The sequence below is a fragment of the Aquila chrysaetos genome, chromosome 17, assembly GCF_900496995.4.
Source record: "Aquila chrysaetos chrysaetos chromosome 17, bAquChr1.4, whole genome shotgun sequence".
In the NCBI taxonomy this organism is placed as follows: Eukaryota; Metazoa; Chordata; class Aves; order Accipitriformes; family Accipitridae; genus Aquila; species Aquila chrysaetos.
The window spans coordinates 6,421,161-6,446,349 of record NC_044020.1 but is presented as its reverse complement, the minus strand read 5'-3'; the positions used below and the strand labels follow the sequence as shown (position 1 = coordinate 6,446,349).

At 43.7% G+C, this 25,189-nt stretch overlaps 1 protein-coding gene across 1 annotated transcript in view; it reads left to right on the top strand.

Annotated features, from left to right (window-relative positions):
• STAB2 (stabilin 2) overlaps positions 1 to 25,189 on the top strand; it is an 88,086-nt gene that overhangs the window by 36,018 nt on the left and 26,879 nt on the right. The window contains exons 22-44 of the mRNA XM_030040990.2: positions 336 to 447; positions 1,711 to 1,891; positions 2,923 to 3,016; positions 3,234 to 3,392; positions 3,782 to 3,877; positions 4,655 to 4,750; positions 5,749 to 5,796; positions 8,138 to 8,274; positions 8,639 to 8,753; positions 9,717 to 9,794; positions 9,973 to 10,065; positions 10,180 to 10,287; positions 13,025 to 13,156; positions 14,272 to 14,397; positions 15,816 to 15,872; positions 17,093 to 17,188; positions 17,614 to 17,809; positions 18,338 to 18,433; positions 19,414 to 19,459; positions 20,949 to 21,025; positions 22,555 to 22,680; positions 23,233 to 23,306; positions 25,110 to 25,181. Coding sequence (XP_029896850.1) covers positions 336 to 447; positions 1,711 to 1,891; positions 2,923 to 3,016; positions 3,234 to 3,392; positions 3,782 to 3,877; positions 4,655 to 4,750; positions 5,749 to 5,796; positions 8,138 to 8,274; positions 8,639 to 8,753; positions 9,717 to 9,794; positions 9,973 to 10,065; positions 10,180 to 10,287; positions 13,025 to 13,156; positions 14,272 to 14,397; positions 15,816 to 15,872; positions 17,093 to 17,188; positions 17,614 to 17,809; positions 18,338 to 18,433; positions 19,414 to 19,459; positions 20,949 to 21,025; positions 22,555 to 22,680; positions 23,233 to 23,306; positions 25,110 to 25,181 — 2,415 coding nt within the window. The remainder of the gene's footprint in view (positions 1 to 335; positions 448 to 1,710; positions 1,892 to 2,922; positions 3,017 to 3,233; positions 3,393 to 3,781; positions 3,878 to 4,654; positions 4,751 to 5,748; positions 5,797 to 8,137; positions 8,275 to 8,638; positions 8,754 to 9,716; positions 9,795 to 9,972; positions 10,066 to 10,179; positions 10,288 to 13,024; positions 13,157 to 14,271; positions 14,398 to 15,815; positions 15,873 to 17,092; positions 17,189 to 17,613; positions 17,810 to 18,337; positions 18,434 to 19,413; positions 19,460 to 20,948; positions 21,026 to 22,554; positions 22,681 to 23,232; positions 23,307 to 25,109; positions 25,182 to 25,189) is intronic.

Sequence of the window (25,189 nt, the reverse complement as noted above, 5' to 3'; positions counted from 1 at the left end):
CTCAGATGTCCAAATTGCAGGTTTCTGTGGTTCCAACACACAGGCAAGGCTGCGGCTGGGTGACCCACTCTGATACTTTTACTTTGCACAGCACAGCATAATGACCCAGCTCACTATTCTCACTTTAAAATCGCAAAGGAAGGTAGAATACACAGCAGCAAAGTACATGCACAAGGAAAGCTTTTGCTTTGAAGCACCTTTTTCATCAAAGCTGAGGTTCTTCCTGGTAGTCTGTCACAGTCACAATATGGACAGGCATACAGTCTCTTCTCTGGGGGAAGGATAAACGTTTATTTCAATTCATAAATAGAAATCACCTCTCTTCCATATCCCAGTGCATGGATGGCCTGGATGGAAATGGGACCTGTGTTTGTGCTGAGGCGTTTCAAGGCTCACGCTGTCAGTTCTGCTCAGACCCTGGCAAATACGGACCTCAGTGTGACAAAGGTGAGTACAGCCGTACTTCCTCAGCGTAAGAGCATGGGCTATTTCTTTTGGACCCTGGTAACATTATGGTAGGAATTAACTGCTCGCTACACAGTCTCTATGACGATAAGCAAGATGTCTCTGGGGTACTTCATTTCTTATTTCAAAGGGATACATCATAAGCCCAGAGTCAGTGAAAATCTTCCCACTGACTTAATTGGGCTTTCTGCAGGGGCCATAGCTTGCTTTATACTAATTCATCGTTCTTTTCATTTCTGTCTCCTCACATAAGTAATTGAAAAGAAAATCTTTGCTATTCCATTCCCATCTGGTATTGCCCACAACAGATTCCGCCTGCAATGACAAACATATGTAAGCTAAGAACAACTAGATCTATAAACAGATTGTGTTTAGGACCACTTAATAACCATCCTTACCAAATAATTTCTGATCTATTGAATAGCTTATAGTTCTAGCAGTCATCTTCTATATACTGACAGATAGAATCCTGCTATGTCAAACCATCCTACATTTGAGAGTCTACAGAATATACAACATCAAATTATATTCCCCCATCTACAAAATCATTTTTAGTCTTTTTTGCTATGAAACAGCCCATCATTCGTGAAGCACAGCTCACTTCAAGGTTCAGAAGTACATGGACAAAAACTGAGAGACAAATTCCATAAGAAAAGGTGGTATTGCCTAAGCTCCAGTCCCACCAAAGCAGTACATGTTAGCTTAACTAGTCACCCCTGGCACTTCTTGGGATTCTAGAAGGTTCACCTACTACGTCCTTTGAGCACATTGCTGTGCCTCCCAGCAGCACTAATGAGCCCAGCCCCAGCAAAGTGCTGGTAGGTCTCTGCTGCTGCTCTCTGTACTAGCCTAGCACAGTGCAATTTATAGGGTTGTGGACTCAGTATTAAAAGGCTTTCCATATCACTGAAGGTATGCCAAAGTTGTGCAATAAAATAACTTTAGCCTTAATAGCCTAGGACATAGTATTTTGCTCCTACTTCTCCGAAGTACTTTGAAATTCATTGATAGATAAGTGCACCATAAAGACACAATGGATTTTAAATAGTTACCCATAAAACACACCTGAAAAGACATGCATATGATAAATAAATAGTAAGTCCCCCAACAAAGTGAGACTTTAAAAATAAAAAAGTTTAGATTCTAGGAAAAAAAGGGGGGACCTGATTCATAAGAAATGCTATGTAAGGATAGATGCCTTTTACCACTGTGGAATTGCACATTGTAATTTATCATCTCTGGTAGAATGCCTCTGCATTTATGGGAAGTGTGACAACCGAATAGACAGCAATGGGATCTGTCTTCCCGGATCATGCAGAAGTGGATACGCGGGGAAACTCTGCGATAAGCAGATTGTTCCCTGCAAGCCCTCCCTACTGTTCTGCCATGCACATGCAGACTGTCAGCTTAGCGATGGTGCGGTGAGGTAAGTCAGTAACTTGCATTAATTAATATTAACTATACCGCAGCTCTTTCCCGTTTGCTTGATCAAAACAGCGCCTTGTAGCAGTACACAACCATCAGCCACTAAAATACTGCTATGCAGCAAATAAGCATGAGCATGTACCACATCAACCTTGAGTTGCAAGATAGTAATTAAGAGTTCTCAATACCCTATTCTGTACCTTATATTTAACACTGATAAGATAGATGCATACTGATCCGACCCTTGGTAGGAAGGCAGCCTTGCTACCGACAACTACAAAGGCTCTTAGGAACCTCTTATTTCTAACCATCCCCTTAGTGAATTAGGAGTTTGAGCCTTGCTGAAAAACAATGAAATTCTCAAGCAGTTTGAGGATAAATAGCTCACTCCGGTCAGGTCAGGCAAGGTTTGCATGCCATAACATCGCAGAGTTCAGCATAGGCTCTCGAGTCCCGACATGAGTGGTCACAAAACTCTGTTACTGCTACAGCTGCCTTGCACTTGCCTCACACTCACCTTCACAGGCAGCAAGTTTGCCTCTTGCCGCAGTGTATTCATAATGAGTCACCACAGAAAGAAGAATGGGGGATGCTGCATAACACGAGTCCTTAAGAAATTCCCTCCAATATAGGTTAATCTTGGTGGGGGACAAACCAGGGAAACAGGGGGGCTCATTGTTTTGCATGCATTTCAGGGAGAGAGCTATCTTCTGTGTCACTGAAAGAATAAGCGACCCCAGCTCATAATTAATTTAGAGCTATTAGCTCACCTTTGTAAAGATCACATCAGCACAGAATTAATTTCACTCCCCATCTCACACCCAGAGAATGGATCCTGATTTGATTTAATTAATCCAGCCAATATTTTGGGAAAAAAAACATAACGTATGCACTTAGGTTACTTGCACCATGAATCCAAGGTTACCAGTTTTAAGCTGCTTATAAAGAGCATGTTACAGTGGAAAACAAATCGCTTCACTTTACACCTGACCTATCACTTCTAACGCCTCCCTCCTCCTCTTGTCTCTACAGCTGTGTTTGCAAACCTGGCTACGAGGGAGATGGCATGAGCTGCAGCAAAGTTGATCCTTGTGCTGCTTTAAACCCAGGTGGCTGCAATATCAATGTAAGTACGTGCTTTTCCCGCAGAGCCTGACATCATAGAAGAGTAAGCAGTAAGGAAGGTTTGGCCAGAAACTTTTGCAGGACGAAGAGTCACAATTTTCACTGCGGTTTCAAGCTCTTTCCCCAGATAGCAGCATCTCTTTTGCTTAGACAAGCCTTACACCTAAAGCCAGATGCCACCTAACTGTCCTGAACAGATGCCTCTGCATCCCCTCCAGGCCGAGTGCATTCAGATGGGCCCAGGAGAACACGCGTGCGTTTGCCAGGCAGGATGGACAGGCGATGGAAGGGACTGCTCAGCCATCAACAACTGCCTGCTGCCCACCGCGGCACGGTGCCACGAAAATGCCACCTGCATATACGTTGGGCCAGGTCAGGTACGTCCTCTCACATTCATGGCCGCCTTTGGCACTAGTCCTCACCCATTTTGCTCTGCTGGTGCTTCCCACCCTGTTTTCTTCCCCAAATTCTCCTCTCCCTCCCAGCCACAAGGTTATTTCCACACAGTGCTCTCTACCCAAAGCGGTCTCCTTCAGTTCCCATCCCAGTGCTCCCTCCCTCCTACGTGGTGGTGTTCTGGCAGCAAATACTTCTTAGTAAGTACATTAGTAGATGTTAGGTATAAAGGTCTTCTGGAGATATTAATCAGTGTCATTCCACTGAAGTAAATGGAGCTATGCAGAAACACAGACTAATTCACCACGTCTAGAATACGCACGCTATTTTAATCATTTTAATGAATTGTCATGTTTTATTGAAACGACAGAATGACTGCAAGTGTAAGGATGGATTTCGGGGGAATGGAATTGAATGCACACCCATAAACTCATGCCTGGAACAAAATGGAAAATGCCATCATCTGGTGAGTAATTAATCATTCCCTGAACAAAGTGTTCAGATACATATCACAACTCGCCTCCTGCGCACGCCATAGAATTTCCTTGCCATTTCAAGCCTGCAATTTCTGTTTGAGTTGGAACAAAGCTTTCCAAGCAGTGCTACAAGCACCAAAAATGCTATGTGAAGCGTGTCAGTATGGTACGTGCGCTAAGGACAGACTGCAAAGGGCTGCTCCCAATTCTGCCTGCACAGAAGGACTATCTCGAGCCTGAATAAATACATGCTGCTTCTCTACCAGCAATTACAATTTGGACGCACTAGCGTATTGGGATGTTTACCCAAGTCACACATCTCCACGCAGGTATCTATCAGCTTTATCGGTAGCTGCATGTGTTCAGCAGACCTGCAGGCTCTGCTGTGCTCCGTAGCGTCTGCAAGAGCCGCGCCAGCCTCAGGCAGGACACAAGGACAGAGCTAAAGCAAAGAGCATCGGGGAGCAGGGGATGGATCTGCCATAGTCGGGTGAAGGAACAGGGCCCAGTTTATGTAGGGAAGAAGTACCAAAGGGTGGAGCAAGGGTTTAGATTCCTATAGACTTAGTGCATGGTGGGCAGGTGAGGGTGTTAGTGCCCTCAGCTAGTGGAGTTTGTCCTACAGGAGAGTGAGAACGTCCATGGAAGATGGTAAGAAGATCCTTTGTTAAGTTTATGTTTGTATGTGAATGGGTTTTAGTAAGAGGCTTTACAGGCCATGCTTGCTCTTGAGTATTTGACAAATTTTCTCTCTTTCTGGTTCAAAGGCAACTTGTCAGTTTGAGTCTTCTCGTGGCTGGGAGTGTGTGTGCCCAAAGGGCTATGAAGGAGACGGTAGAATATGCTATGGAAATGCTGCAGATGTAAGTAAGATGGTCATCTCCTCTGAGCATAGGACCTACTGCACAGTTCTAACACCGGATCTTAACCAGAGAGATAGCAAAGCCATTATAAACAGTCAGAAAAATATGATGCCCACCAGCGCCATCTGCAAACAGCGTTCCAACTGGAGACACTTGCCTGATACAGAAGTGAACTGTTGTGTTTAAAAACATAGCTTGGAAAGGGGCCTAAGGGATCTGAGTATATTTCTTTCTTAAGACAAATTGAAAAATGCCAGCCCCAGAGGCCTAACCTGCAGAAGCGCTAAGCACTCACCTCCCAGCTGGGAAGAGCAAGCACCCAACTCTTCTGAAGTTCTGCCTTGAGGTCTATCTCAGTGGAAACTGTCAATGTATCATGTTAAAACAAACCATGTTGACCAGCAGGCAAATAAAACCAAAACAACTAAATTGGTGAAATAAATATGCATTTAACAGCATAGGAAAAATGGAAGTGTCAGCTGTCCCAGCCATTGGCAATAATTTTACATGGCTCTTAGCGCTATCTGCCATCCCTGCTCATATCCTCATCTATCTCCGTTCTAAGTACTGTGGCAGAATAAAGGCTCTCCACTTGCACCATGATGTGTAAGACGCTGTACAAATACCAACCAAAACAACATACCTTCTTTCAATTGATTTTGCATGGAGTTAAGAAAAGATTTAGGTTTAGATTCCCAGAAAATTTACACTTAGCCTGGGGTCAGTACATGTTACATACCAAGGTCAGGTACACTTAATACGCTTAAGCAATAGATGGCCTGATTTTCAAGAGGTGGCAACTCACCATTCCCATTACAGAGAGCATCAGTACTAGAAAAACATGAATGTCCTCCCTTTTCACACATACTGAAAACCTCCTCCCCCATGTCACATCAGCCAGGCCAGACACAGTGGGTTACACCACAAGCTACAGCAAGAGTACTTTGGTACAGCTAATTATAGCTTACATACTCATTGCTCTTTCTCTTTCTAATCAGGAGTTATCTACTCTATCAGAAGCAGCTGCATTTAACCAATGGATTAATGTAAGTACACTTCATGGTTGATTTTTTTAGTATGTTCAAGTCTGCAGAAATACATGAGCCTTGTAGCCTTTACAAAATGGGAACCTCACAGCAATATTCCCATCCCAGAGCAGAGGCCCAAGCTCTGGAGAGGCATCGGAGTGCCTCTCCCACCTGTCACGGCTGGGCTGATCATCTGGTTCCCTATTTCTGCCTGAAAACCACATTCTGATCCCAAATTCAGGCAAGTAAGGAAGCTCCGCAAGCAGAAGAGCTAGTTACAAGCCCACTTTCAGAGGCAGGGGGCTACATAAGCCACGACTAGCTCTGAACATAAATATACTGTAGTCCAGATGACCAGCAGCAGGGTACAAGCAGAGCTGGAATATGCCCCCTTCTCTTGTGCAATAAAACTACAAGCAAGTGGAGAGGGAAGGCAATGCCCATTTTCTCATTTTCACTGTGCCCTGGGGCAGGAAAATGCAACCGTATGGCTGGTCAGTGTGCCGCTGCCACGCAGCGAGCAAGGAGGAAAAAACTCGGTCTGTGCGGGCTCGACTGAGGTGCAGGAAATGAAGGAAGAGATTAGCTTGTTTGGCTCCAGATTAGGGAAGAAACACCAAGTTAGATTAAAAAAAAACCCAAAGTTCTAGGTAGATTGATTGTCACAATCTGCTTTTTATTTTCACATGCTATCATCTATTACTAATTAGAGGTCCTACCCCACTGTGGTTGGCACTGTATGAATAAAGACCAAAACCACTTTCTTCCAAAAAGCTTAAAACCTAAATATAAGAAGTGTAGCACAAATACATGACAAACAGAAAGGAACAGTGGTATGTTAATGAATAGCATCAGAAGCAGAAGTCACAGCGTATTAGCTGCTTTCATGCTTTTCAAAGTTAGACGGCTTGGGGATCATTAAAGCACGCAATTGCGACAGGGACCTCAGGGAGCTGCTTAGCAGAGGGGCCAGTGTGGCTAATTTAAATCAGGGCTCAGATTGCAGCACTGGACACTGTACGGAGAAACTAATGAAGTTAAAGAAATCAGCACAATAGGAGAGGCTGTTCACCTGCTAATGTGCTCTTTAGATAATGAAACAGGGGGGAAAAATACAGGTTCTGTATAATCTATTGAAACAGGGATGTGGAATTTTCTGCTACACTTCAGAGAAATGGTTCCGCTTAAATTAAATAATGGTAGCTACAAACATGAGTTAAATAGGTGTGGTTTTTAACTTCATACCTGAGCAGGAATGTGATGTTTACCGCTTTTTATAACCAAATTTTTTTCTTGCTAGTCAGGAAGGATGAGAGAGGAAAGTCTGTTGCTATTTCTATGTTTAAATATTTGGAAGGCGACAGTGATGATGGCTAAAAAGATAGATGATCTTAACAGAGACAAAATTCCCAGCTATTTAAGGGAGCCGAATCCCTTCTTGACTTAAAACCCAGTATGGGTATTGAAGGACTATCCAAAACAAGCCAGCTTCCAGGCAGCATACCAGACGCAAAAAGTAGAACCCAAGCTTATATTGCTCCCTCAAGTTTTGCAGTATCAAAAATGGCAAGTTGTGGAGCCTGTGAAAAGTTTGGAGAACCACATCTTCAGCAAGATCACATTCAAATCTTTAGCTCTCCTTTTTCTACCCCACAAAAAAATCCACACAACTAGAAAAATCATCTCCAGTGGAGGCTCTCTCCATCCTTAAGGCAGATAAACATATGGAAGATGAATCAGCCCATGCACACTACAGAGCCTACATGCCCATCTAAAATTAGAGCTGTCAGCAGCAAGCCCCACTGCAGTGGTAGTGGGCACAGATATCCGTTGGACATCTTGAAAAATCCCAGCCATGTTAAATAGTGTTATTCCAAATGGGAACATTGTGTCATGTAGGTTTCTTATTTCACAGTTCCTAATCCTTCTATCTATTAAATAGCGTGGAGTGCTCTGTAAGAGCAGGTTACTTGAAGTTATCAGTAACCACTAGTATTTATCACCATGATTTTTTTTATTTTTTTTTTTTTAACATTCAAGTACATAAAACAGAATCTGTGAGACAGACTAACTTTTGTGGGAGGCAACTTAGGTATTTCATAATAAAAAACAGTTCTGACCTAAACATTGCTACTGCCCTTTAAATGCTGACAATCTATTCTGTACAAAATAGCCACTCATTTACCATTTTTGTACAGCTCTAAGTAGTTTTGTTCAAGTCATTGCTCAGTATAATAGTTTTTCCTCTCCAGGCTGGTCACAAAGCACGTCACATATTCCACCTTGCTAAAAAGTCACCGGCTGCTATTTATAGATCGTCCTTAAGATGAATTATTTTTCCCTCTTTACTTTCATGCAGGAGGCTGAGATAAACTCAGTGTTGTCCACCACCTCAAACCTAACTGTCCTCGTGCCTTCTCTCCAAGCAATTGAAAACATGGATGAAGATGAGAAAGCCTTTTGGATGTCAAAGAGTAACATCCCAACTCTACTGAAGTATGTTAATGGTTTGGCGTTTGGGGGGGTTTTTTAATGAATTGCTTTTTATGCCAAACAAGCCTTTGGTTTGAAGCCACTAGAGCAAGACAGCTATTATAATTTTAAGGGAGGGACATAGGATTCCCCTTCTAGTTACAGTGGTATAAATCTCTGTAGCAACTCCACTGAAAACAAAGGCATTATTTGTATTATGTCAGAAACATTTAAAGGCCAAGCTAAGATTAGAACATAGCTGAACTAGGTATTGTACAAACAATTCCTGCTTTGAACCAGTTTTAAACACACTAAGCATATTTATCTGGGGGAAAAAAAAAAAAAAAAAGAAAATGCAAAACCTTCAAATCCAGTTATTTTCCTTTAGGTATCATGTATTGACAGGAGCTTACAGCTTTGCTGATTTCCAGAATTTATCGACCTCTGACATGCTGCCAACATCTCTACAGAGCAACTTCCTACACTTGTCTAAAGAAAATGGGGTGAGATGACCTGTAAACTACTGTGGTATCATACACCAAACCCTGACCATCACTGCCACCAACTTTCTTGTATTACAAAACCACACAGACATCATGTATCTGTATTTAAAAAAGACCATGTCATAAAATTAAAGGAACAGATCAATTATATTGGGCCCTCTGGGAGAAACATTAACTTGATTTTTCTCCACCACTTTACCTAACTGAAATTTGCCCACAGTATTATTTATTCCTGATGTGCCAGTAGCTGCTGCGAATGCTGGACAGTCTTGTAGCCAAGTGGAAGCACAGTCCCTGCCTGGAGCAGCCTGTGTGAACTGATTTAAGACAAAGAGCATCAGGAGAACCCAGTAATTTATTTTAGAAAACTGGGAAGGTAGGAGGAAGCAGTGATACTGCAGACGTCCACATGTGCAACTTGATAGTCCCAAACAACCCAAAGATATTTTTAATGGTAAATAACTACAACTAACAGCCCTTCCCCCTCAGCCTTTTTATTTAGTACTCCCTGTTCTGAGGAGGATTTTCTGGAAATACATATGGCACACTTAAGCACTTCATCCCCATTAAGGGAGGGAGAAGTTCCCACCACCTCCGTGCCCTGAGGGAAAAATCATAAATGGGCTCCTTCAAAGGTGCACAGAAACAGGAGGGCGTGAATTGGCACGGGAGCTCATCCTGCCGTGGGGCGGGGGTAAGCACACGTACCCCGAGTCACCACCCCAGCGCAAGCAACCCCACGGCTTTGCCGGTCTGCACACAGGGAACAGCGGAGAGTCCCAAAGTCGCCTCTCCCGTGCACGGTTCCCTGAGGGTAACCCGTCCTCCGGTGCGGACTGGTGCGAGCGGAGCTGCGGGGGAGCCCCAGGCAAGCGTTCGGGAAGGTGTGGAAATCCACGGCACGAACCACCGGGAAAACAGCATCACTGCGACGCAAAAGCAAACCCTCTCTCCCTCTTTCAGAACCTCACCCTCGAGGGTGCTCACATCGTGGCTGGTGACATCGCATCCACAAATGGGATCATACACGTTATTGACAAGGTATACGACCCTATAGGGAGGAGTTGTTCCTCTGCGCCACAAACGTTGGAAAATAATTAACAGCTCTTGGAAAAAAAAGTATTTGCGCAGGACAGCTTTTTGTCCTGCATCTGATCCTTGCAGGTGCAACCGCAGCACATGTACATGCGCTGACGTGGGGTATCTGCTCCCTTTGCAGGTTCTGACCCCCCTCCGCAGCACCGTCATGCCGAGGCTGCTGGCCCGCCTGGAGCAAATGCCCGATTACTCCATTTTCAGGGGCTACATTATTGTAAGCTTTCACATCATTTTAAGAACAGAAGCAGTTCTCTGCTTTGTTTTCATTTGGACTGGTATCAGACTATCGGTGGTCATTCTAATTTGTTTTTTTGTGTTTTCACAACAGCAATACAGCCTGGCAAATGAAATAGAAGCTGCAAACACATACACAGTCTTTGCCCCAAATAATGATGCCATAGAAAATTACCTAAGGGATAAAAAGCCTGCTACTCTGGTACGTATTACTCACAAGACTTGTCTTCAGTCAGTATCTCATCTCAGTTTTAAGTGGATGGATTGAGAGGCCAGAGAAATAGGAAGAGGCATTTGTTTTCCAGAAATCCAGTGAGTTTGGGTTTGTTTTTAACACCAGAGAAGGTGATGAGGGATGGATCCACCTATATTTTCCTGGCTTGCTGGAAGAGCTTAGCTATTTGTTATGGGTTTTTTCCTTCTCTAGATTAAAACCATGCTGATAATATCCAAGACGTTTCATCAGTAGACTTTTTTTTATGGCTCTTGTTTTTGCAAAGAAGATCAGTACAAGAATGACCAGGAATAACAATGAAATGAGTTTCCTAGGTGAACAAGTCCAGTCTCCTGTCATCACTGGCAACCCCACCATTAATAATGCCACAAAATATTCTGACTCTTTCTTAAAACTATCCAGATGCTTGCCCTGTCACTTCTGCAGGAACGCTATTGCCTAGCCACTTTCTGCAGACCATTTCTAATCCCAGTTTACAAGCACCATTGGCTAGTCCCGGGACTCAGAAAAATTTCCTAAAAAAAAAAAAAATAACCCCATTGCTGCTGCCCACTCCCAGGACCCCCACACCAGGACCATGCCTGACCTGGCCACCAGTTCCTCCCACCAGTGCAGACGTGTCCATCCCCCCTCCCCGGCCGACCTCAGTCCTCCTGCCCAGAGCTAGTTTATATTATTTTGACAGTACACCTCTGGCCAGTTTATAGTCCTTTATTCTTATGCCAAGAATATGCTTTAGCTGAAACAACTTTCTCTGGCATTTGCGCCCTGATGTATTTACAAGGCCAAACAGCCGCCTCAATCCTGTCAGTCTCCTCCCAAGGTAAGCTATCCGTTTCCTGCGTCATCCCAGCGCCTTTCTTCATATTTGCTCCAGTTTGAAACAGCTTTATCGAATGCACATATCGAGAGCCACACCTTGCAGAGGAAGCTTCGCCCATCACTTGCTCAATGACATTAATACTTCCCTGCCTCTTCCGTAAATATTTACTCTGCCGCACTCTGTCCCTGCTTTCATGGTCTCCATTTATGACCAGGAAGCTGAGGAGCACAAGGTTCAAGTGATTCGTCCCAAAACATTTACCACCAACCGGCAAACCCACGGCAAAAGTCTCGCTTGCTGCCTCACCAGAAGAATTCATGCATGATCAAGTTACATCTGCTCAAATGACTTTTGAACGCTATTTTAGTTGTTTTGTGACACGATATCATCATTTCCACATCACTGTAAGAACCATTTCTAACAAACTTTGAGAGACACATAGGACATCAATCCCATTGGACTCAGGTTACGCACACAGAGAAATCCTTTTCATTTCCACTACTTACCAATGTTTCTTCTGTCTCTCTTCCATCCTCCCAACCTTGCCTGGTGTGGCAATCTGACAAAGAAAATCAGAAAACAGCCGTAAGGTTAAGCCTGCCTAAGCCTTATCCTCTTCACGAAACAAACACCTTGGGAGAACTCTGCCGCAGAGGGAAGAGCTCGGCACAGCAAAGAGACCCCATTTCTTGGCCTTGATGAATCAAGGTTTTGTTCTCACTCTGCTGGTGATTAAAGACAGAAATGAAGATGGATGAGAGTTAACTTTTCCTCCAAAGCATCCAAGTTGGGAGGATTAAATAGGGTTGGACACTGCTGGAGATTAGCTCTATCTTAATTCCCACCTTCTTGCCTGCAAATATTTCTTTGTCAAATCCATGGAAATCAAAATAGAATGGGTCCCACCCTAAGAGATGTAAAGACCACTGTTTCACCCTGTGGGCAAAGCCAGGCAACATCACAGATCTTGCAGCCTGGGGTTACTTCATGCTTTCACACACTTTTGAAGGAGCGGAAGAGCAAGGAGCAGTATGGACGTTCAGAACAAGGGGATAGCAGGCAACGGGATTTTCCACAAGCACCTTTTACTGCAAAGACATAGAGCTGCAGCAGCGCTATGTGTTGGCTAGGCAGCTCCTAAGCCCTCCAAATGCCCCAGCTTGTCTCACATCTACAATTCTCTCACAAACACATCCTACTTCTGCTTTCCCCTCCAAGTCAGGGAGAGCTCTGGGAGTGCCCTGCTTCAGAACAAGGTGCAGAAGCCTTGGGAAGCCCTCACAAAATTTTGATGCACAGAGAATAATTTCACTGCATCAATGAAAAATGAATACACTCTAGCAATGAGGCGTAGGAAACTTTCCAATTAACAGGTGTAGCTCTAACACTTTGACTGAAGAGGACCTTAAAGATTAAAAAAAAAAACACCACTGCAAACTTATAAATTACTGTAAACATTCATCTATAGGTTATTCAGGGATTCCCAAAAGGAGAAGGAATAGGTATGGGGAAGATTAGAAAAGCACTCATGAATATGCAACTTTTAATGTCAAATAAAGTCGTTAAAGTTCAGAGTCCTAAAAAGTCATCTGACTAACTTTTCCCTGAATCTGTCGGCCAGCCCTATGCACAGAAAGAGACGCTACCAGGCACAAGCAAACCTTGGTCCCACCAGTTCAATAGCCTTCCATCTCCCATGGTCAATAAAAGTTTCATTACGACAGGAATGCAGACTCTCCACCATAGGAAATAACCTGCTAGCTGGAGAAGCTTCTCCTTAAATTCAGGCAATATATATTTGGCTTATACCCTGTGGGAAAAGCTATCCCTAATAACTTTTCATGCTTTGTTACGTAACTCTGAGTTTAATTGTGTTTGCAGGACGAAAGCCAAGTCCGCTATCACATTGTGCTGGATGAGAAGCTGCTGAAGAACAACCTGCACAACGGCATGCACAGGGAGACCATGCTGGGGTTCTCCTACCAGGTTGGGTTCTTTCTCCACAACGGCCAGGTAATGTTGTCTGCACTTGCTTGGAGAAACAGGTTTCCTGCTTTTTACGAATCCAGCTTCAAAATTAAACTAACATGCAGTCAAAAGGAGCTGTGCACCCCACATTAGGATGCACCCCACATGTTGCACCCCTTCTAGGATGCAACAGCACAAAAGCTGTCACTCAAACGCAAGGCCTTTCTCAGACCTGCTTAATTCAAAGTCACCCTTGAGGGGATCTTTGATTGAATTTAATTTCAGTTATACTGTTCACATTTAGCATTGCATTTTACAAGCTATTGTGGTGGACATGCATCTCCAGCAGCTACAGGCCTGCATTGCAAAGCGGTCATTAATCTGACTTCCAAGAGCTATTAAAAACCTGCCTTCAATTATAAAACGTTAATTCTATTTTCTGTGGATTTACTCCACTTTCAACCTTAAGAGCTCGAAGCATTTGGCAACAAATATGTATTGCCTTTCAACACCACTCATGGGAAAGTCAGGCACAGCAAGTTTAAATGACACACCCAATTCGGTGACACAGCTGGGAAAGGACCTTGGTCCTCCTCCTCCTCCTCCTCCTCCAGCCCAGAGCTCCCTCTGGGCACAGGCAAAGGAAGGCAGAAACTTCTCCCCAAAGCAGTTTCAGCCCAGTTGTTTGCTCTGCCCGCAGCAGAGCCTTGGAAAAGCATCTGCTCGTGGGGCTGTTGCTGGTGAGGGCACGATGGGAGTGTGGGGTAGCAGTGAGATGATGAAAGCCCTCCTTGAAGGAGCAGCTGCTGGGAGGGCTTCCCTGAAGCCCCTCATCCCTCCCCAGACAGCAAACCCAGCTCTTGGCTTACTTTAGGCTCCTTCTTCAAAACCTTTACACCCCACGGTGGAAAAAGCTGCTCTGCCAAATCCTATTGCTAAGAAACTTCAACAAGCTGCATGACATCTCATGCCCTCCAGTCCAGTGAAGCTCTTAAATGCAGCAACTGGGATGTGAGCAAGTGCTTGAAGTTAACTACATTCTTCGGTTTTCCCTAAGCAAGGCTTGGACGTTGCTCCTCCTTTCACTTGCTACTGCTCTAGTTACCATATAGCTACCAAACAGCTCTGCTGCTTTCTAACTGATGGCATTTCTTTTGCAGCTATTCATAAATGATGCTCCTATAAGTTATACAAATGTTGCGACAGATAAAGGAATTATTCACGGATTGGGAAAAGTCCTGGAAATCCAGAAGAACAGATGTGATCTTAATGATACCGTGATCACCGTAAGTGGTTCTGTTCATATAGATGTTTAAAGGCCCATCAGAGAGATCTATAGCCAAACACAGCTAAAATGTACAGAATACATGACACTATTTCCCAGGAAGGAATGCATGCATTTTCAGCAAAAGATATTCCTACCAGAGTTTTAGCATCTATTATGACTGCTTTGATGCTGCAATCGGTGTACTGACAGCCTGTGTAAAATACAATTAGAATAGCACAGGAATAAGCAATTTCTGACCTGTAATCATCAGAAAATTATAGCAATGCACTATTCTAATGCATCTTCTTAGCCAGACCACTTTTTTATAAAGCAAACAGAAAGCAAAAAAAGAAAAAAAAAAAAAGGAAAATAAAATATTTTTAGTGAGGAAAAATGTTTCTTTTCATTCCAGGTACAGATTACCACTGCCCATACACATGAACTCCTCCTGCCCTCCAAGTAAAGCATTCTCCCTGTTTAGTTCCTTTTACATACAAAATACAACTGGTTTTACATTCCTCTAAAGAATAAGATGTGGTTTCCTCAAACTGCCAGACAAATGTTCCCTTTGCCTTTTCTCCCGAGTGAGTCAAACAGGACAGCAAACAGGCAGCTTATGTCCCTGTTTATGGGGCATGCAACAAACTAGTCAAGGAAGACAAAGTAACACTTGTGCCTCAGTTAAAGCAAATTTAACAGGCATGAACTTCTGTAGCTTAATTCTTTTCCTTGGGATACAGTCCCATATTTGAGTATATTTCACTCAAGTCTTTTGCCCAGCTTTGCTCAGTCAGGTTCTTTGCACGTGGTCCTTTGTTTTCCCATGGAAAATTATTTTCCCTGCTACGTTCAAATGCAGCAACATACTTAAACATTCCTTTAAGCCCTGCTAAAAGTAAGGGCATGGTTAGCTATACAAGAATAATATTAAACATTGTGTACTAGGTACAACACGTATCTAAGCATTTTGCAGAAACTGACCTTAAATGTGCAAATGAGTCACACACACACACACACACATATATATATATATAGCATAGGACATACACACAGTGAGTTTTCCATTTCCAAGCTGCCTGTGCACCACAGGCAAACTGTGTCCAAGTTCAAGATTTGCCTTTTATTGTGCTTTTGATGGGGAGGCCTTTGGGAAGCATTGCTTTAGAAGAGCAAAGGGAAATATCCGAAAGAGCTTTCCTTCTCCTTCCCCTTGGGAGAAGGCTTCCCATGGGGTGTCCCTACAGACCCACTGGTAGGGATGTTCTTCCTTGCTGAGCAGTCCAGCTACCCTCACCACCTTTACCAAAAGGATTATCCTGATTATGCACCCCGATGGCTAGGTTTAGAAATATAGCTGGAAACTATGCATTTTCTATTAAACAACCTGTCTGGAACTCTATACAGTCTACTAACTACCTCCCATTTGTGTTGCTTAAGGAAAAGTGCAGAATTTGTTCGCAGCCATCAAGCTGTCCCCCAGGAACAAAAGAAATAGTAAGTATTTTATCATTAATGCTAATTATTTCTTTAATCAAAACTAAGCATAGATGTATTCAATCCTGGTTTCAATATAATTGCCTCAGTTTCAACAAAAGTTATCGTAGTTACTTCAGCCTACTACATACATTACTTGCAGTCCATAGACTTGATCCACCCTGAGAGCAAGGGAACAGAATCAAGAGCAGCTTAAAGGTCATTTTATCCTGAAAGACCAGTTTCTAGTATGCACTGGGACATGTGAAGCCTCCTCTAACTGCAAAGGTTACCTCTACCATGCAAAATCGAGGGATCTGAGCATGGTCTGGAGTATGCTTGCTGCAGGAGGAGTTACAGAAGCAACTTTTAGCCCTTCAAATCAGAGATGTACAGAAGGGCAAACTCAACCTGGGCCCAACGATATGCTGTGAGTTATGGTCACAAGGAGACTTGGACACTATAGAGACTTTGGATGCTTAGGTCCAACACAGGAAGACTGCAGACATTTAGCAGGTCCCTGTCAACCACGATAAGACCTAGAGTTTCTTGGCATCTAAATTTCTCTGGCAATGCCCCTCTGCTGTGATTATAGAAGCGTATTTTCCTTTATACTTTTATTTTTTAATTAATTATGTCAGTAACAGGATTCCAAAGCAGATTAAGTCCCATCTGCCTCATTAAAGTAATTGGCTGGCAAAGCCAAACTGAAGTGCTCGTGAGTAAAACCCAAAAATATTAACATTTCCTTGACAATGAGCAGCAGGATGCTTATCTCAATCTTCTAACAAGTGTACAATGAGAGCAGCAAGTCTTCTTCAGCAAGCAATCTTTCCCAACTGTGTCCAGACCTGGAAGATAACATTTCAACAGCTGGTTTTGCAGAACTTTGGCTTTCAGCTTTCCAAAAAGTATTAGGAAGAACAGGAAACGTGTCAGAAAAAAACATAAATGTTTGTCAAACTTCAGAAAAAAATTCTGTTCAAATCTGAGCAAAGGCAGTATTAGACACATCTTTAAAATGCCACAGGGCACTGAGTTAAATTGATCATATGTTCACTAGCAGAAATCACTTAGCTAATGCATTTTTATTTCTAAAAGTATTTCCTTCATTTTCATTGTGAATGTGTGAGTCAGTGCAGAGCACGCATAAAGTTAATGTCCCATTTTTTTTTAAAACATTTGAAACTAGCTGATCAATATTACTCAGAAGTGCCGCTCTTTCTCCAATTTTTGTTCAGGCAGGGGAAAAGAAATACTGCATCCTCTCAGAAAACAACATGAGAACGTACACCATCCAGATCGGGTGCCAGCCAAAGTGTGCTAAAACCATCATTGTGAGTACACCGTTTCTGCCAGAGTAAAAGCCAGGAACCCCCCCCACCCTCCTCATAATCCCCATTAAATACACGCAGCACTTCAAGGCGGTCCCTGACGATATATTTATAGGCCTTTTATTCTGGCTGCAGCAGAGATTGGAAGGTTAAAGGCTGCCGATGGCTGCAGCAGAGGAAGGGCTGGGAGCTGATGCGGTGCCGAGGGAGCACAGGTTTTGGAAGGGTAACCCCACACATGCCTGAGCCCCGGCACAGTAAGGAGCGTGGCCAGAGACCAGCAGAGCTGAACCGCTGCTAAAAATCCAGATCTACAGTTCGCCTCCCACCGGCGGCCATCCCAAGAGACAATACCCGGCAGCCACGTGCTTGCTGCCATGCTTGCTACCCTGGGCTTGACCCTCAGCCTGGCATTTCTTGGTTTCCAGACCAGGGAGTGCTGCGCAGGTTTCTTCGGGCAGCAGTGCCAGCGCTGCCCGGGAAAAGCGGGGAACGCCTGCTTCGGAAACGGCGTCTGCCTGGACGGCATCAACGGCACCGGCGCCTGCGAGTGCGGAGAGGGGTTTGTCGGTACAGCCTGCGAAAGCTGCGTCGAAGGCAGATACGGCCGCAACTGCGATCAAGGTACTGAGCACCCCCGAACCACGCAGGCACCTTCGCTAGTCCTGTCAGATGTCAAAACCTGCCCCTCGGATCTTCTAACCGTGTCCGTTCTAGATCCTGGAAAGGTACTTCGCTCTCAGGGTAATAGGCCAGTCTTAAAAACAGCATTAACCCCTTTTCTTTCCCCGTTATGGTATTTTCTCTCTACTCCCCTGTTTGGAGACGGTGCCTCCTACTCTGGCACACTACGGCCTTAGAACAGCATCCAGGGAGAATAATCCTCTTTAGCACTGCTTTTTCACCAATGCTTTCCCATTAAAATACAGTTCCAGTCCCTGCATTTGGGAATAGAGGAAAGATAGGCATATCTTGAATTCAGATTTATGCTGTAGGTAGAAGCCAATAGGCACAAGCCAAAGCGTTTCTTGAAATAGCCTAGAGCAGAAGGTGCCGTCAGCAGAAGCTGTCCGGGCCATCCCTCCTGCCCTTCCCTCCCCTCGCCGCACGCGCTGCTACCCTGCCCGGGGTTTGCTCCCTCTCTCCCCGCAGCGTGCGCTTGCCTCCATGGGAAATGCAGCAGCGGGATCGACGGGGACGGCTCCTGCGAATGCGACGTTGGCTGGAGAGGGGTGACGTGCGAGACCGGTAAGTGTCCCCTCTTCTTTCTGCGGCAAGAAGCGAGCGTTTCGGGAAATGCCGGAACTACAGCAGTGGTCAGACCCCAGTGCACTAGCAGATATCCAGCAGCTTCCCACATGCAGTGAAATACAGGTGACACTCCTGTGCTACGGCAATTAATCACCGTATTAACAGAAAGCCAGCTGAGATACCGCTCATGAGACTTAAATGCCTTACTTAGCTAATTCTCTACTTGTGTCATCCTGTATCTGTCCCAAAAGAATATTCCATTTGTTAAGGCTATATATTTTGCAGAGCAGAGTTACCTAGCGCATTTTGATCCTTGGATCAAAAGCCTCTCAGGTGCTTCACTAAGTTGATTTAGCTATACAACTCTGGATATTAAATTTTGTTCTTGCTAATACAATAAAAATTCATTAGCAAATAAATCATTTTGTGTTGGTTTAATACAGCTCCTATATCCAATAAAATTATATTTTAGTTAGACATAATTTAAATGTATTAAATAACTATTTCAGAACTCCATGTATAATATTATAAAATAAAAAATGGTACAAGCACATTAATAATAACATTCAATATCAGTTTTTAAATTTGCTCAGGGCAAAAATAGTAGTGAAATGAACATAATAGTTAGAGTTGCTATAGTTGCTCTATCTGAGCAAATTTCAGTTCCTTTAGAAAACCTACACTTATATAATTAAGCTAAAAAAGTGCAAAACTCACCGAACTAAATACAGACACATGACAACAGGTGAAATGTTTTCCTGGTGATAGACTGACATGCCTCTTCTTCACAACTGAATTTCAGTGGTACCCACTGATCTCTACAGATGGAGTCTCTACACAGACTAAGAGCAGGATTGCCTGGTGCACAACTCAGACTCCAGCTCTGCATGGTGGGAACAAAAGACTGGGAAACTAGAAGGATGTTGACCCCAAAGTTTCTAATGCCAGTTTCTTTTTTTTTTTTCTTCCTATTGCAGAAATCAAAGACGACGCTTGTAACGCCTCATGCCATACCAGTGCTAAGTACGTATGAAATCCACTTATGTGGAGGAGAGGGGGAGAAAAAGGGGATCTCTTGCGAGGCAAAAAGCATAGGCCACCTTGCTCTTTATGAAGACTTCTCAGCAGCATGGATAACGCTCATGTTTTCCACCACAGAGATAAAAAGCAATGTTAATGTAACATATTTGGTGAAGAGGTCAAAAAGTTCAAAAAGTGCATGTTAAAGGGGGAAACAAATGGGATGGGGGGGGGGGAGCCAGGGGGAGAAGAAAAAAAAAAAAAGTGAGACATCCTACTATGTAGTATACAAAGAAATGGAGCCTGCAGCACTAAAGAAAACAGGAGGCCAGGGCAAGACTGATCACAGAGGTTGGTTTCTGAGGTGGGCTTTATCTGCTCCACCTATTTGGCCCATCTACCACGACACACATAATTCAGAAATGCCATCGGCACTAGGGACTTCAGAGAGCTGCATTTGGCAAGAAACAGCTCTCCTCTTTGCATCAAAATATAAAACAAAAAAAAATAAGCTCTCAGCTGTCCAGCACCAATACTGGGACACTAACTAGTTTTCAAAGGAGCAAGTCACCCCCATTGAGCCATTTACTGAAGTGCACCCACCCACCATCGTTGACCAGACAGCAAGATTTACATTACCCAAGAGATTTAAAAAAACAAGGCAAGGTGGCTGGAAAGACTCCTCATTTTCAGCCACAGCTCTTCCATAGGAACAGAGAAACCAGAAGGGCAAACCCCCTTTTTCCCCAGATGTAGATCATTCTCTCCCCCACGTGTTTGTGAACTGCAGTTCACAGCAGTGATTTTACCAGGCTTTTTGGCAAAACTCCACTCTTGAATTTGCGCAGGGGGATCCCACACATGCTGGCATCAAGACTGTGTTTCAGAAAGGAGAAGATGACTGTTCTTCCCCTAAGCCTTATCCATCCACTGCCGTACCCCTGTAGGTGTAAGGACAGGCGCCGGCATGGCAGGAAAGGACGGGATCATGCTGGCTGTGTTGTGACGTTGTCCCTGGGTGACATCAGGGAGCAATCCCTGTATTATACAGAGCTCACGGGGCAGTAAACCCACACTTGCATACAGAAGGGCAAACTTGAACCCAGAGGACTCGGACACCTGGCTCCCATCCCAGGCATCTGTTCTGCTGCATCCCTCAATAAATTGTGTGCACCCAAACATTTTGGCACAGTTTTGGGGTGAGCAGGCATGAAACTTCTGGAGTTCTGCACGAGAAAATAGGACACTTGATGACCAAAGCGTGCATTTTTAATACTTAAAATAATACATCCAAAATGCATTTGGAAAGCTTGGTCCAACTAGGTTCATTTTTATGGTTGTAACTACATCACACTAGATGGTTAAACGCCTTGTTATTTCTATGCATCATACCTTCAGAACAATGGACAAAAACAAGGGCTGTACAGAAGGCCTGACTACTTTTTTTTTTTTTTTTTTTTTTTATGTCATCTCCCTCCTTTTACTTCTTTAGCTGCCTTCTCCTATCAAACGGCACTGCCTATTGCAAGTGTGCAGCTGGGTTTGAGGGGAACGGGACGTTCTGCACAGGCAAGTGGACTTTGTTTTTTCCCTTTTGGAAAAAAAACAAACAAAACAAAACAAAACATGCTTGAAGCACTCTGTGGTCACAGTGGAGCTGGTGAGAGATGAGCACTTCCCTACGCACCAGTTAAAAAACAGGGATTGCCGCCAGTTTCCTCAAAACAAGCAAGAGCCCAACAGGTGCAGGTTCGTATCAGACAAAGGGCTCAAAATCTCCAAGTTGCAAGGCACCGTGCTAAGGGAGACCAGAGAAAAGGGAACACGCCGTGCACAACCCAGCCCCATTGTTTGCAGAGTAATGAAACTCGGATTATGACTTTTACTCCTTTTCCCAACAAAGCCCAGCAAAGAGAGGCCAATTCAGGGTACAATAGCACTTCCAGCTATTGGAAGCTGTATAGTCCTACCATTTCCTCAGCTTTCTGAACTTGCACGGATTTCTAGGGTGGTAAAATCAACTTCGTTAGACCAGAGAGTTCTGAGAGATCCTGAGAAAGGGACAATAGCAGCTTATCCTAGGCATCCCTCCAAGAGTCTGGGATATCCAGACTTACGAAATAGACTGCTTCCAGCTACAGTGATTGTAATTAATTTTACAGTTGTTTTACTTAATCCTTAACCAATTAAAATACTAATGCTTTTGGGAACAGAAGCATATTTGTCTACCCACAATGGCTAGCAGGGTCCTAATCCAAGATTTTAGCACTCCTACTCCAGCTGCTTTCATTTTCTCTTCTGGCACAAATCAACTAAATCCGTTTTAATCTACTGATGGGAAATTCCCCATGTGCAGGAAAAGCAGGGTGACACAGCTCACACACAGTGGCTCTGCACTCTCCCTTATTCCCCTGTACAGGATTCCAGGGCAAAACCAGTCACAGGACAAGTCATCTCCCCAGTCTGGCTGTTACAGCTGCTGAAACAGCAATTTGGGGTCATTTGAGGCAAAAATTAAAGCAATGTTTGGGCTGATTTGATTCACACTGAAGATCAGAAAAGGCTCCCTCCCTCCTCTCAGGGTAACCCGAGCAAACTCAATTTGCAAGCCTCTGACTCATCCAAAGTTGGAGAAACAGCAGGAGTATCCATCTGAGTAACAACCAGGACTTTTTGTCACAGGAGGACTGGGTGGTATTACACTCTGGGCATCCTGCAAGAGAAGGCGTATGATCTGTGTGCAGAAAGAGGCAAGCTAAGGGAAAGCTTCAAATGGTCTTTTAATCCAGAGAACGTGAAGGTGCCTTTTCGGTGCTCGGTTGGAATAGGCAGAATTGGAAAACTGAAAGTTACAGAAAGTCAGTCCTTGATGAATCCTTACCTTCCAGGCTAGAGGCATCTTCTCAGCTTTCCCTCTTGTAATCAATAAGATGTAATAAATATTTGGTACTAATGAAGTCTATGGCCTCTTAAATCAGAAAGATTCTGCGTTCAGAAAATGTTAGCAAATCCCTTTAAAACGTAGAGACAGCTTAACCTGAAAAAGCAAAAAGCCATTTAAGCACATCAGTTTAATCTGGGTTGTTGTCACTGTTCAGCTATCGACGCTTGCAAGACCAGCAACGGTGGCTGCTCTGCCAAGGCAGAGTGCAGAAGAACAACGCCTGGCAATAGAGCGTGCGTCTGCAACGCTGGGTACACCGGGGATGGAATAGTCTGCATCGGTAAGCATTTGCAATGTCTTGTATATCACACGGAGGAAAACTACAGGAGTGAGTTTTCCTGTAGATGGAAGATCCTTCTTCCACTATGACCCAAAATGCAGTTTCCTGATACCATAGACCCTGATGCCAAAGGCATCTCTACCTGCCACATGGTTGATACTACTTGGCAAACCATGCAACTACAGCGGTGTGGTGTGACACCAAAGCTTAATAATAAAGATCTGCCTCTCAACAGAGATCAACCCACCTTCAGCAGCTTGATACACTCATGCTCCTCTGACCACTGCCATCTTAAAGACTTTTAGGCACTGTTGTACCATACCTCGCCCAGGTACGGTTTTAGAAACGTTGGCAGCAGGGTATTAGCCTTCACCAAGACAACTGCAAGACCTAGACTGAGGTATTAAGTAGCTAAGGGAATGAGTTTCATTGATTCACAGTTGTCATAAATCTGCATTCCTAGTAAGCTCTACTTAAAATTCTCCCTTCCTGGGTTTTCAGAAGTCACTTCCCCCCCCCCCCCCCCCATTATACTGTTTCTCTTTTATAAAGAAATCAACCCTTGCCTGGAGAACAACGGTGGATGCGATAGAAATGCAGAGTGCACACAGACTGGACCCAACCAAGTGAGTACTTTGTCAGTGCAGGTAAATAAGACTGGCCAACTGTTTACAGTGGGTAAAGGAAGATATCCCCATCTCACCTTTGTTTTTAAATGGAAAAGTGGATTTCATAACAAAAATTCTGAGGAGTATATGCTTCCCTCAAAAAGCTATTTGAGGGGGAGTGTGGACAAACATGAAAAAAATTAATCTCAGTAAAACAAATCTAAAACTGCAGAGGAAAGCACTGTTTTGCTGTTTCAAGCAGTTGTTTTTCTCCTTTGGGAGGTTTTGATGTGAAAACCTGTCAGTTTGAAAGTATTGCCAGATAACATTTCTTTCACTGTTACAGAAACTGTCCATGGAAAAATTCCATTTCAGACTAGCCCTTCTCCCAGCATAGCTCAAACGTATTCACAAGGAAACAAAGTGGCCTGAATCATAGTTCTCATGTAGGAGTTACAGCATACTGGCACCCACTCACTCCTCCGCTGTTCTGCATCTCCCATGCAGAAGTACCACATACTCTCCAAAGAAAAAGTATAAAAGGACAAAGGGGGAAAGAAGAAACAAATTGGCGCAGGCAATCAAGTGACACAGATTAGCATTTCTATTTTTAGAACAGTTTCAGAAGCTGAACACCCTGATTGCAGCACTTCTTATTATGCCTCTATACTTTCACATTGGCTATTGGCAGGACTGTAATCCTCCTGCAAGCGCTGCACAACAGTATTTCTTCAGGAGCAACGCAGGAAACGGCGACCAGGAATGAGAGGCCACCTCTTGCCTTCCAGTTGTCCAGGGACAGGAGGGGCAATAACCCAGTCAGCCCTTTGTACCAATACCGATCAATTAACTCTTTGCCTTGACTCATTTGCAAGTCGGTGCATTTCTGGTGGGAGCAGAGCGCCACTTAACTCCTTCCCCATCCCTCCAGACAAGACAGCTGATGGCTATTTTCTTCCATACGCCCTCACTGGGGATAGAAGTAGTACCTACAACACGATTATTTCTACTTCCTTACCCATGGGAATAGAGTTAACATCAGAGAAATAATAACCACAACAAAATCCCAGCGCTGTAGAGCCAAACTTAAAGGACAGAAATGCGTCTGCTTTCTGTAGGGCTTTCAGTCACCCAAGTACATAAAACACTGCTATTACACTGCCTTGCAGTTTTATTTCTGCTGCAGAAATCTCCTTGAATTTTCAATCCCCTACATTCTAAATTGAGAACCATTAAGCAGCAAATTGGAGAGGAAGACAAGTAATTTCTTTGCAACCATGTTAATTTTTCAACTTTGTGATAACTGCAAGTGCAAACCAGAGTAATCGTGACATGTCAAATGTGTTACCGCTGCATGGGAAGCTGCCAGTAACATCAGGACACAATTCCAAGTTTGTTTTGAAGATCTGTTTCATCACTTAAAAAAAAAAAATAGGGGAAGGGAAGAGAAGAGAGGGGAATACCAATCTATGCAAACAAAATGAGGGAAACAAATTAGGGGGTTAGCCTGTTTTGCCAGCAAGACAAGCAAGCACAGATGTCAAAGGGGTCATTTCAAATGACCAGGACAGCAGAGGAGAGATGAATAGGCAGGGAAAGGGCAGATTGAGCCTCTTGGAAATTGTTATTCCTCAATCTCAGTCCATGGTTGCTCATGCTGGCTAAGAAACTGTTGCAGGAGAGATGATGTATTTTTAGTTTAATAAATCCCACACCATATCACTATGAAATAATCTGGCAAAAAAGTAAATTAAATATAAGTGTGATGAAAAAAATCAAATATCTTTCCATGTATATACATTTTCTGGTTTTGCTTTGTAGGCAGCATGTAATTGCTTGAAGGGGTACTCTGGAGATGGTAAAAGATGCACATATATCAGTCTGTGTTCACAAGTAAGTAT